At 42.2% G+C, this 13,445-nt stretch overlaps 1 protein-coding gene across 8 annotated transcripts in view; it reads right to left on the minus strand.

Annotated features, from left to right (window-relative positions):
- Nucleotides 1–13,445, minus strand: part of ptk2aa (protein tyrosine kinase 2aa) — a 336,131-nt gene that overhangs the window by 66,165 nt on the left and 256,521 nt on the right. For 6 of the 8 annotated variants that reach the window (XM_060942653.1, XM_060942652.1, XM_060942651.1 and 3 more), the window contains 2 exons: nt 9,516–9,533; nt 8,762–8,818 (listed from right to left, as the gene is read on the minus strand). In XM_060942653.1, the coding sequence (XP_060798636.1) occupies nt 8,762–8,818; nt 9,516–9,533 (75 nt within the window). Of the gene's footprint in view, nt 1–8,761; nt 8,819–8,898; nt 9,078–9,515; nt 9,534–13,445 lie in introns of those variants that run through there. The other 2 variants (XM_060942654.1, XM_060942648.1) reach the window with 2 other exon arrangements.

Here is a 13,445-nt window from a genome sequence, read left to right on the forward strand (position 1 = left end):
TTGTATAAAGTTTTTATTTATCGAATTTGCAAAAACTAAAAATGCTGCGTTTCTCAAAATCCAGTGAATGTGGATAGAATAAAACAGTTATTCCACGAAATCTCGTCGTACATGGCTTATTGAGGTATTTCACCCACGTGACCAAGTCACGTGATGCCGCCATTTTGGACGGCGCGCTTAAGTCCTTCAGTGCAAGGCGGTATGAGATGGTGGAGACCTTTGCGCGTTTTAACAAGAAAGTAAGCTGTGATTCGTGTTAAATTGGATCTGTCTTTTATCACAAACACTACCCAGCCTTGGTATGGAGCCAAGGTTGTCAACAGAAGTCAACAGTTTGATGAAGGATGACCCCAGCAGTTTGAAACGGTACAAGGTAGGCTATGTTCACAACACTGTCTTGTTACTCGGGGGATCCGAGATCCCCTGAAACAGACATGAGATCCTTTGAAAACATGATTTGGGAAATGTTGGGGGGTCTCTAAAATATTGGCAAAATGATGTTTATTGACATAGCAATCGTGTGTAACGGGAAGCATTTGCATATCCGAAGTGTTGTGTTTACTTGACGACGACTGCTGCTGCCAGGTTGGTTGTTGAGTAGCCTGACTGGTTTTTTTTTTCTTGCGTGTGGTATCATTGTTGACGCGAGGTTGTTTTTTGAACATGCCAATGCGGACACGATTTCCCCTGATGAGTTATGACTTCAGACGCGATGCGTGTGTGGAGGTGTGGAGTCCGCGTGATGTGCGCGTAAGATGGGCTTCTCATGTGTTTGGAGATCCATGCTCTTTTTCTTTTTTTTTCTCTTTCTTTCTTTTTACATAATTTCCCTGTTTATTTCTGTCCCGTTTCTTTCTACCCTCTGTTATTGCGTTTTATGTCTGATGTCACTTTATCTACTTGTTTTGTAATGACTTGATACTTTCAATATAAAAAAAAAAAAAAAGATCCGCGCTCTGAGACAAGCGCAAGCACCCCCCCCCAAGGGAAAAAAAGGGACCCCCCGAAAATATCAGCATAGTTCGAACAGGGTAAACAGAGAAAACAGGAAAAATTAAATGATTTATTTTAGGGGGCTCATTCGTCTCTTCACAGCTGCAATCCATTTGGCCCTCTTGTCTGGGTCAGTAGGAAACCGGTAAAAGGAGCGTCCTGCATGCTGTCCCTGTTTGTTGTGGCAGCCCACAGCACAACAAGCAAACACCATGGTTATTTATAGAGCGCTTACTGACAAATTAATCGATTCTAGGTGTCTGTAACACGTTTTTTTTTCAAGCTGGTTCTCCCTCTCTGTCTGCAGTGTTAGTATGTAGCTTGACGTTCAAGATGGCGGACACCGGGGCGTCATGTGACCCTGTGACGTCAGGTGAAATACCTCAATAGCCGACTCGGTGCTACGCGCCTCGTCGGCTATCAGCTCATGTACAACTCGATTTCGTGGAATAACTGTTAAATAATTTGTTTCACAGATTTTAAACATAACCAGAACTGTAACTACAATAAGTCGTCCTTTAGCTAATTAAAAAAAAAAAAAAACCTCAACTGTTGGAAAATTGCTGTGGATTAAAAGGAATAAAACACTTTGGGATGTGCTGTTACAGGAAAATTAATTTCAAGGTGGCAACTGTAGAGCCACCCTGTAGGCGATGACTTTCCTACAACAGTATACCCACAAGTGGTTTGCTCCTTACTCATTAAATAAAGCGAATCCAAAATATTTCTACTACTCCAACGACTGTCGTGTTGTCAATTTTACAACCACACTGTATACCTAGCTTTCTGAAAGTTAAGCAGATTTTTAACCAATACACATGTACGACTTGTGTACGCTTCTAAGAAAACCGAGATGAAGACGAAATTGTGTAAAAATCCATCAGGGTAAACGGATGTTGCAACAAACGTGTACAAGGCGAAGGCATGCTGAGTGACCTGGGCTAATCTCAGTCAAACATCTCACATGTAAGTGTGCTGCTGCAGCATCACCTTCACTCTTTTCCTGCTGGAACTGGATTAATAGTGAAAAGAAATATTTCCCTGAGATCAGCGCTCTTACACTGACAAGTGTGAGCCAGATTAACCACAGGTCTATTACAACACAACACGAGCAATCTATCACAATTACCATGAGAAGGCAGAAGCAAGAAAAGAAAAGGGAAAGGAAAAAAAAAAACCACAAGAAAGGAAGGTTACCTTTGTCTACTCCATACCACTCGGCTGGGGGATTATGGTAGGGAGAAAAGTGAGAGAGCTGGCTTTTAGAACTGATCAGCATTAGACACAGAGCATGAAGGAGACAGAATGACAGAAAAGATGACTAGAAGCATAGGCGTAGCTGACGCTCAGGAGACTCAGGACGCCTGCGTCCTTACCACTTTTTTACAAGAGCAGTCTGTTAAACATCTTTTATATACACTACCGTTCAAAAGTTCGGGGTCACCCAGACAATTTTGTGTTTTCCGTGAAAAGTCACACTTTTATTTACCACCATAAGTTGTAAAATGAATAGAAAATATAGTTAAGACATTTTTCTGGCCATTTTGAGCATTTAATCGACCCCACAAATGTGATGCTCCAGAAACTCAATCTGCTCAAAGGAAGGTCAGTTTTATAGCTTCTCTAAAGAGCTAAACTGTTTTCAGCTGTGCTAACATGATTGTACAAGGGTTTTCTAATCATCCATTAGCCTTCTGAGGCAATGAGCAAACACATTGTACCATTAGAACACTGGAGTGATAGTTGCTGGAAATGGGCCTCTATAGAGATCTTGCATGTGACGTCACAGCCGATCCAGATTGTGACAGACGCCATCTTGTCGGTCAAATGCCATATTTCCGCCTTCTACTTCTACCTTTTCTTCTGGAAAACCCTACAATTCTACTACAACGGCTGCGGCTACAAGCTCTCTCTACCTGTGCACGTTTTTTATGTTTTTTGTGTGTATTTTTGCGTGTTGTTTGTCTGTACCGGACTTCAATATCCACTACAACCGTATGGACTTACTGGACATTGGTTTCCAGGAGAAAATGACGGGTTTGTAGCGATTTCCATCGCATGCACAACATTCCGGACGAGATAGCGAGACCAGCGGGGTCTCCGTGGATTGTTATCGGGTCTGGCAGGCGAAGAAGGAAGTGGCGTCGGGAACGGAAGCAAAAGCGAGGCTGCAGGCAGAGCCGGCCTGTTGACTAAGCTCAGAAAACAGCCACTCAAACCTCCACTGCTAAGCCTCTACCTCTCCAACGCCAGATCCATGGTAAACAAGATGGACAATTTGGAATTACAGCTGGAATTACCTTATTCTATTCTATAATCGGCTGGTCAGTGCTATACTAGATACTACTGATGTATCTAGTATTAGTACTAGTAATATTTAAGTGACTTACCCGTCCAATGAGGATTGTTATTTTCTTGTTTACAAGATGCCACATCTGAGTCGCTGACAAATCCTGAATTTCTGTAAAGATAACTGTCCAGAGATTTATAAGCACGCAGTGCTTCACCACTGAACAGCGAGGGAAAGTTAATGAGGTAATTATACACGTCTGGGTATTCCGCTGGCAGTTCAAAATCCACTGACACGGTCGTGAAAACTCCGTCCGGTAAGCCATAAGGGTCACTAATCTGTAGATCGTTTATTTTAGACATATATCTAATTATCTGTTCATTAGAAAAATGAGCCGTGTAGTCCGTCGGTTGAAATTGATCCATTCTGTACAAGAGTGCAGCAGTATTCAGCGGTGTTTTTGACCGACAAGATGGCAGCTGGTAACTTTCTGGTCATGTGACTGCAAGATCTCTATACACCTATGTAAATATTGCACCAAAAACCAGACATTTGCAGCTAGAATAGTCATTTACCACATTAGCAATGTATAGAGTGGATTTCTGATTAGTTTAAAGTGATCTTCATTGAAAAGAACAGTGCTTTTCTTTCAAAAATAAGGACATTCCAAAGTGACCCCAAACTTCTGAAGGGTAGTGTAACAACTTGCAGCAAAAACTGATCCAAATGCTTTCTAATATCGTCAGTTTAGCCCTTACTCATACTGTTAGTTTCTGTAATAAAATGTCTCACTATGATAAAACTCTCGCTTGTTGTTCCTATCAGGAGTCTTTTTCCTCAAAACAAAACATTAGCATCAAAAACAGCAGCACGGAAATGTACCACATACTGTGTATTTACTGACTGTAAACTATGATCATGATATTATGGCATACATACTGTAAATGCCATCAAAATAGCCAATTTATTCAACGCTACTGTGGATTTAATCACTGGTTAAACTGAAAGCAAATCTTTTTGTAAGGAGACTAAAAATCACTTTAGTGACACTTTCAGCACAAAACGACTTCGTTTCCAATTACGTCATTCTGTTGTCTGTCGTCCCCGTCCCGTTTCATCCCCAGCACTTTTCAAAACAAAGTTACGCCCATGCACTGCAAGATTATGCACGAGAAAAGACATCATTTCAACAGTAAACACTGATTTTCTGTAAATAAGCCTGAAGTGTGACTCAGAGAAAGACCTACCGTATTCTTACAATGTAATTTAAGTGTTTGAGAGAGAGAGAGAGAGAGAGAGAGAGAGAGAGAGAGAGTGTGGGCGTTTCTCTCCGACAAAATGAAAAAAGTAGCTTAATTTTTCTTCATAGGGACTAGAGACAAACATCTCAGGAATAACACTAAGGTCTGTACACGAGTTAGTTCCACTTTTTCAGAGAAGCTACTAGTAATCCAACCTCATTTAGATGTACATACTGTAATTCTTTTAAAGCAGCCAAATGTCCTCATAAAGATCATAAATGGTCATGTATTTCTCATCATCATGGAGAACTAAAACTTTAAAACTCCACACTGCGCTGAGTGTTGGACCTTGTGATGCGTCTGTAGCAATATTTAGTGCAGAGGCTCTCTGCGCATCACTCTCATGTGACACTGAGCACCAGCATCCTTAAGACACTGACTCACTCTGTAACAACAGTCCTGCTACACCTTAAGCCTAGGTCACAACCGGACGTGCGATTTTTGGCGTTTCCCAAATCGCTGCGTTTTTTTTGTTCGTGGAGAAAGACGCACGTTGGCCGTAAGTTTGTCTTGCAACCTGAAAAAAACGTAAGCCCCCGTAGAGTTTGTTTGACATGACAAAGAACCTCTGCGGCCAGTCTGCGGCTCGAAAATCAGCACGTCACGCGCGCCCTCCGTGCGTTTCTTGCGTTTTTTGCACGTAGACCGGCCGTTGGAGCACGTACGGCCGGTTGTGACCGAGGCATTACTACTGCCTCCTGTCTTCATCATACAGCCCACTGCTACACACACTCTTCACACCTAGCATGGCACCTCCAAAATCTCGGTTTAAAATGGCTCAACTCGCAGCGCGACATGACACTTCGCGCTCTAAAATCTCTGTTTTAAACCGTGCCACACACTCTTTTTGTTAATCTACCCAGCATCAGCTGTAGATCATGTCAAAAATTGTTTTAGACTGCGAAGTGTCATGTTGTGCTGCGAGTTGAGCCATTTTAAACCGAGATTTTAGAGCGCACAGCCACACACACACACACACTTTCTGTGGATCATGTAAAAAAAAAGGGGGATTTTGCAGCATGAGGCATCATGTCTGATCCAGTTTCTGACAGTGACCCTCTGCCACAGCTGAGCAAGCACACTTTGTATTTTCTCTGTAGCAATGCAGTCTAGTTCCAACTTGTGCTTTCTTTTTAGCATCACTCTGGCATTTATAAGCTATAAAATGAGGCATACTTCTTCAAAAACTGATACACTTGGTAAAAAATACTTGTAAAACTAGCAAAACTAAGATGTAAACAGAGAATATAAACAGCCGAATTGCTCCAAGCGACCGCTACTTGACGCCATCGCACATACGTCACCACTGCAGGAAGCCCATCTGGCGTTTTAAAGAAAATTCATTTTTCTCAAACACCATTTGGTCTCCGAAAATTAAAGTTTGATTTTTGAAATCTGCGACTACTTTTACTTAAAACAAGTTTGAGAATAAATCTGCTGGAGGATCCCTTTAACTTAAACCAGCTAAAATGAATATTCTACATCGGGGAAGCCCTGGCCTAATGGTTAGAGAAACAGCTTTGGGACCAAAAGGTTGCTGGTTCGATTCCCTGGACCAGCAGGACTAGCTTAAGTGCCCTTGAGCAAGGCACCTAACCCCCGACCGCTCTGGCAAGAGTGGTGGCGTACCTTGTGTCTGATTAGCCAATGAAAAACTGATGTGATTATCAGTTCGGGCCTTGAACCTGACCAACTGAACTGAAAATTAGATCTGACATAACGTTATGCAAACTATAAAAGTTACTCTCCAGCAGAAGTATAGCTACCTAACATTTGCTTTATTTTTCCAACCAGCAGTGCGTGTTTTAAAGATTGAAATTTCTTATATATGTGAATAAACTGACTACAGGATTTATTCCCGCCTCTTGCCCAGTGTTCCTGGGACAGACTATGGATCCACAACTGACCTTGACCAGGATAAAGCACTTACTGGAATGTACGATAGGAAAGAGCAGGAAGGGGGAGAAAAACCTTAATTAGGTTTGAAAATGAAAACTTTTCTTGTTTCAATGACAGGTAAAGTTCTAGCATTTCAACACCTGCCAGCCATCTTTAGACACACTGACTGTTTTCATCACTGCATTTATTAAACTAGCTCCTTAAGCCTAGGTCACAACCGGACGTGCGATTTTTGGCGTTTCCCCAAATCGCTGCGGTTTTTTTTGTTCATGGAGAAAGACGTACGTTGGCCGTAAGTTTGTCTTGCAACCTGAAAAAAACGTAAGCGCCCGTAGAGTTTGTTTGACATGACAAAGAACCTCTGCGGCTGGTCTGCGGCCAGTCTACGGCTCGAAAATCAGCACGTCACACGCGCGCCCTCCGTGCGTTTCTTGCACGTAGACCGGCCGTAGGAGCACGTACGGCCGGTTGTGACCGAGGCTTTATACAACATGATCTTTGCAGCAAGATTGAAAAGTAAATGAAAAAAAATGTTTGCACATGAAGTCAAAACCCAATTTTTCATCACAAACTCTGCAGATGTGCAAAATAACTGACAGAAACGCATACACACCTCCATCTGCTTTTGGTTAATGCATTGGACTTCAATATGATTTTACAGCTCTTGAGATATGTGCTGCTGGTTACGGTACCTGTTCTCAAGCTACAACAAATCATTGGAGCTGGTTAGAAGGGATTAGTTTAGTTTGTAGTGTCAAAATGCTGCTGGTTTGGAACCTGAAATTGTTGTCGGGGGGGGGTCGGTCTCGGTCTCATTTTGTCTCCAAGACATCCCCTCAATCAATCAACTCGTGTAATTTTCATGACTGCCATTAAAATAAAACATTACAAGAGCAGAGATGGATTTTAAAGGACAATGAGTATTCTACGGGCGGCACGGTGGTGTAGTGGTTAGCGCTGTCGCCTCACAGCAAGAAGGTCCTGGGTTCGAGCCCCGTGGCCGGCGAGGGCCTTTCTGTGTGGAGTTTGCATGTTCTCCCCGTGTCCGCGTGGGTTTCCTCCGGGTGCTCTGGTTTCCCCCACAGTCCAAAGACATGCAGGTTAGGTTAACTGGTGACTCTAAATTGACCGTAGGTGTGAATGTGAGTGTGAATGGTTGTCTGTGTCTACGTGTCAGCCCTGTGATGACCTGGCGACTTGTCCAGGGTGTACCCCGCCTTTCGCCCGTAGTCAGCTGGGATAGGCTCCAGCTTGCCTGCGACCCTGCAGAAGGATAAAGCGGCTAGAGATAATGAGATGAGATGAGAATGAGTATTCTACATTGGGGAAACCATGGCTTATTGGTTAGAGAAACCGCTTTGAGACCAGAAGGTCGCTGGTTCAAGTCCCTGGGCCAGCAGGAATGGCTGAAGTGCCCTTGAGCAAGGCACCAACTGCTCCCCAGGCTGCTCTGGGTATGTTGTATGTCGCTCTGGATAAGAGCGTCTGCTAAATGTAATTAATGTAATGTAATGCGTTCTATTAAACAGCAAGTTATTTGGTTAGCTAATGCGAAATAAATTATTTCGACCAACGGCACACTCAGTTCAACTGGACTGGATGCAGACGAATGATTTGACCTCTTTGGTTGTTATTTTGATGCCATACATTAAAAAAAAATGACCGCAACATCAGCACCAGTACTGCGTCAGTGCGGAGAGGGGTAATGAGAAAAGTTTTCTCCTGTTAAATTCCTTAGAGTTTTTATTAAGGAGCTGCATTTTAGGATTTGCAAAAAAAGATTCGATTTCGAAACTCGCTTTCTTTAACCATGAACATCACTGTTATAAATTAAACAGACTGAAGTAATGTACGGCTGAATGTACTGAGTGATGTTTTCAGTTTGGTTTATTCTTATGGTTTATTCGTGCGAGGCTGGTTGACATTATATATAAATAAATAAATAATTAGTTTATCTATCTCTAATGAATCTACAAGTAAAACGCCTTTTCTTGTCTATTACCACATTCCGAACTGCCTTCCCAGAGAAACTGACTAAGTACTCTGGCATTTGGGAGTTGGATATTCTAAAAAAGATTTTTGGCCACCACACGAACAAACCAAACAAGAGAGGCAGGGAAAAAAAAAAAAAAAAAAAATCAGATCAGCGAACCATGTTCATAAGAGTTCTGGTGTGAGCCAAACAGCAACATCTGGGTCCCAGGACAGTCTGTGATGATGTGCGTGCGTGCGCGCACACTTTTTTCACATGCAGTGTAAATGAGTTAGCAGTACTTACTAGAAGGCATTGTGTATGTGTCCTCCTCGTCTATGATCTCAGCATAGTCGTCTGTTTCTGCGAGGAGACAAGAGGAAGCGGTCAGAAAGGCGTGTCACAACACCACGGCGGCCAGTCTGAACCTACACACCACCTACAGCAGTAAACACTCGTGTACTCTTCCACTGCCCCAGTTGAAAATAAACAAGTGAGTCAGCCTGGAAAATCCTGCACGATCACACCCACACGACTGGACACACACACACACACACGCTAATGCAATGCTCTACAGTGTGGCTTCTCTCTTTCCACTCTCTCCACGCAGTCTGCTCAAGCACTCGTGTGGTGCATATTTATCTGTCTGCCTGTCTGGCCAATCGCAGAGCAGTACAACTGTGTGAGGGAGGAGAGAAGGAAGGAAGTGACTCCTCCATTCCTCCTTCTCTCCATTCGATTTAGCAATCTGTCTCTTGAAACAATCTGGGTCACTTCTTTTTTTCTTTTTTAAGTTTCCCCCTCAAATCCCAACTTGACTGGCTTTTTAAAACAGGAATGTGCATGGACACGGAAAGAGAGAGATTTATACAATATTTACTGAGAGCCAAAAGCGCTATTCCAACCTGCACAGAAAGAACACCACAAAAATAAACAGATCTACAAAACTAGGCTATCAAAAAAAAAAAAAAAAAAGACGTCTAAAGTGTTGATTGTCGTATCTAGCTGTTAGCATCAGATCAAGATGAAAACATGCAAGATTAAAAGCGTAGGACTTTACCATCCCCGCTAACATCTTCTGCAGGTCCGAAGAGGGCATGCAAACAGAGGGGACACAGAGGGAGGAGAAAAGAGGAGAGGTTACTGGATCATAACATCTTCAAGTGCATATCACTTTCAACATGGAGGTTAATAAGGTTAATACAGACGCTTTTAGCACTGAAAAGCAAATAGGAATATTTCTGTAAGGAATTAAGCAGCTGAGTGGTGTGGTGGTGATGGAATGTGTAGGGGTTTGACCAAAGTTTGGACCTGGAGACCAGCATAGTGCAATTCTGCTGACACCTGGAGTATGATTGTAAAAGCAAAATATTCTGTTATGCTTCCAAATCCCCAGAAATGAAACCGTAAAAATACAGATCGTGTCCCAATCTGTGGTGTGTATTGAGCAAGAATCAGCATTTTAAACCCATTTCGTAATTTATAACTTTAGGAAAGAGTATGTATGTATTCCATTATGAAAATGCTATATACTATAAAGAATATCAGATGAGAAAACAGCAGGTTTAACATTTCAAGAACTCGGCATTATAAGGTTCTGTCTTTTACAGCAAAAACAAGTTAAATATGATATTTACATCCCGCTAAATGTGTGAAAGGTTTTAATCCAGCTTATTCTTGCAATTATCCAAATCAGTCAATTACGAGACAGCAGCGCAATGCATACAATCATACAGATACAAGTCAAGAACCTTCAGAAAAATGTGATCTCAGAAACTTTCACTGTAGCTAGGCTTGTTGGTGCCAGAGAGGATGGTTTGAGTCTTTCAAGAACAACACTACCGTTCAAAAGTTTGGGGTCACCCAGACAATTTTGTGTTTTCCGTGAAAAGTCACACTTTTATTTCCCACCATAAGTTGTAAAATGAATAGAAAATATAGTCGAGACATTTTTCTGGCCATTTTGAGCATTTAATCGACCCCACAAATGTGATGCTCCAGAAACTCAATCTGCTCAAAGGAAGGTCAGTTTTATAGCTTCTCTAAAGAGCTCAACTGTTTTCAGCTGTGCTAACATGATTGTACAAGGGTTTTCTAATCCTCCATTAGCCTTCTGAGGCAATGAGCAAACACATTGTACCATTAGAACACTGGAGTGAGAGTTGCTGGAAATGGGCCTCTATACACCTATGGAGCACCAAAAACCAGACATTTGCAGCTAGAATAGTCATTTACCACATTAGCAATGTATAGTGTGTACTTCTCATTAGTTTAAAGTGATCTTCATTGAAAAGAACAGTGCTTTTCTTTCAAAAATAAGGACATTTCAAAGTGACCCCAAACTTTTGAACGGTAGTGTACATATTTCCAGAAGTCTCATCTCATCTCATTATCTCTAGCCGCTTTATCCTGTTCTACAGGGTCGCAGGCAAGCTGGAGCCTATCCCAGCTGACTACGGGCGAAAGGCGGGGTACACCCTGGACAAGTCGCCAGGTCATCACAGGGCTGACACAGACACAGACAACCACTCACACACATTCACACCTACGGTCAATTTAGAGTCACCAGTTAACCTAACCTGCATGTCTTTGGACTGTGGGGGAAACCGGAGCACCCGGAGGAAACCCACGCGGACACGGGGAGAACATGCAAACTCCGCACAGAAAGGCCCTCGCCGGCCACGGGGCTCGAACCCGGACCTTCTTGCTGTGAGGCGACAGCGCTAACCACTACACCACCGTGCCGCCTATTTCCAGAAGTTCTCACATATAAAAGTTTCTAGAGTTTGTACAGAATGGTGCAAAACAACAAACAAAAACTCCAATAAGCAGCCATTCTGTTGGTGGAAATGCCTTGCTGTTGAGAGAGATCAGAGCAGAATCGACAAGACTGATTTGAGCTGAAAGGAAGGTAGCTCAAATAACCACTCTTTACACACGTGGTGAGCAGAACAGCATCTTTGACCACACAAACTTTGAGGCTGACAGCCAACAACAGCAGATCACCACATCAATTTGCACTCCTATCAGTTCACAAAAGGAAACTCGCTGCACTCCAGTGAAATCACAGACTCACTGAAACCGGACGGAAATTTGGAAAAAGACCACTTATTCAGGGTTAAATTTTTATTGGCTCAAATCTTTATCTTCAAAATCACAGAACAGTCAACTTCCAAAGTCTTGCTTTATTGTGGGCAGCCATAAATTGCCCAATATTTTGCAACCGAGTTGCTTGTGAATGATATAAATGGTAAAACGGGACCCGATAATGCATTCCTATCAGGAAAGTCCTTTCAATGTGGTATAAAAAGCATGTTTAACGAAGAATAATTTAGTATTAATGTAAGCCTTGGAGGATGATAAATGACGAATGACTAATAACAGTACTCGTTAAGGCATCAAGTGATGGTAACAAAGCATTTGATGCGGATTATCTGGCTTTTAGAGAGCTATAATTAGCCAACTGCCTCCAAGTCAGACTGCAGATACATTTCCATTTATAGCTCAGTATTTCCATATCTAAATCACTTAAAATGTTCTACAGCAAACACTCAAATGATTTCATTTTATTCCACATTACATATGCCATATTCGAATACCTGAGCTAGTAAACACTAAGCAGCCTTCTGACATCCGGATGTTTTCTTTAGTGGTGAGTATCTAAGAGAAGATTAAACCAGTGGTTGCAGTTTGAGCATTTAAACATACTTTAGAGAAATGGAACACTGTTTATATTCTCTCATGTTCCCCCTTGCAGACCACACACCCACAAGTGAGACGAGAAGGAGTTGGAGAGTGGGAGTAGGACATGGAGATGGTCAGAGGTGGTGGCTAATAAGACGATGGATTACATAATATTTCTCTTTGTTGGCTAAATTGCCAAAAAACATACAACGGGGGGGGGAAAAAAGTGCTTAAAAGAAATAAAAAGCCTTATGGGTTAGAGTTCCATATAACAGCCCAATTAAGCACAATGTAACATTCAAAGTAGGTCTGAAAGACTATAAAATATAATTACGCGAGACGGCATTTCGTTTGTATGTGCTTGTTAAACAATATGAAATAAAGTGTTGACGTGGCCTCCAGCGCTCCAGTCCTCTGTCTCCAGCGGTATCCCATAAGTCTGTGCATTGAAGCCTCACCAGATTTCTGGCAGCAGTGTGACTGCAATCAGTAGGCCAGGCTATTCTGGGGCAAACGAGACTAACTCAATCTGTGCAGAGCTGCCAGACTTCTGCAGCTCAGATCCACTTTCACAGCACAAAGGGGCAGCAGCAGGGGAGCTTCTCAGAGCCTTTTCCGCCATACAAAAAAGACATATTTTGAAAAATTTACCTGATGTATGATTTTTAATAGCATCTCCAGAGGCTGGTAAAATAACTTGTCTATATACATCAGGTCTAAACTCATGGGATGAACAGCACAAATGGAAACATGCATATTCCTCACATTCAGTCATTACTGTTAGAGTTACTTCATACACAAGCTGTTACTCCAATACTGCTCCTTGAATTAAAAGAAAAATGTAATGATGAAAATGACAAACAAGAAGGATATATGGCCAATTCATACAGAAATCACAGCATGATCCGAAAAGTCTTTAAAGCATATACGCAGAGCCATGGCCTCACTTTGAGACCTCTAGAATGGCACAGGAATAGTTTTAAGCGTTAACAATAAATCTAATATAGTAATTTTTACAATTAAAGTGATTTATATAGGTAGCGGTCTGAGTGAATGACCGTGACGTCTGCAACGTCACAGCAGGAAGTCTATCGGTCTCATCGCCATTTCCGCTATACTAAAACACAGAGCCGACTGCAACTCCGATCCTCCATTTTGAGCCAATTTATCGCCATGCCACGTAGATGTGTTTTTGACCGGTGCAGCAACACGACAGAAGGTGGATTTACGTTGCATTCATGGCCCAAGAATGTTCAAACTGCAAAGATTTGGATGCGTTTTGCGAGTTGTTCACGGGCACATTGGG

This window comes from Neoarius graeffei, chromosome 16 (genome assembly GCF_027579695.1).
Source record: "Neoarius graeffei isolate fNeoGra1 chromosome 16, fNeoGra1.pri, whole genome shotgun sequence".
Classification (NCBI taxonomy): Eukaryota; Metazoa; Chordata; class Actinopteri; order Siluriformes; family Ariidae; genus Neoarius; species Neoarius graeffei.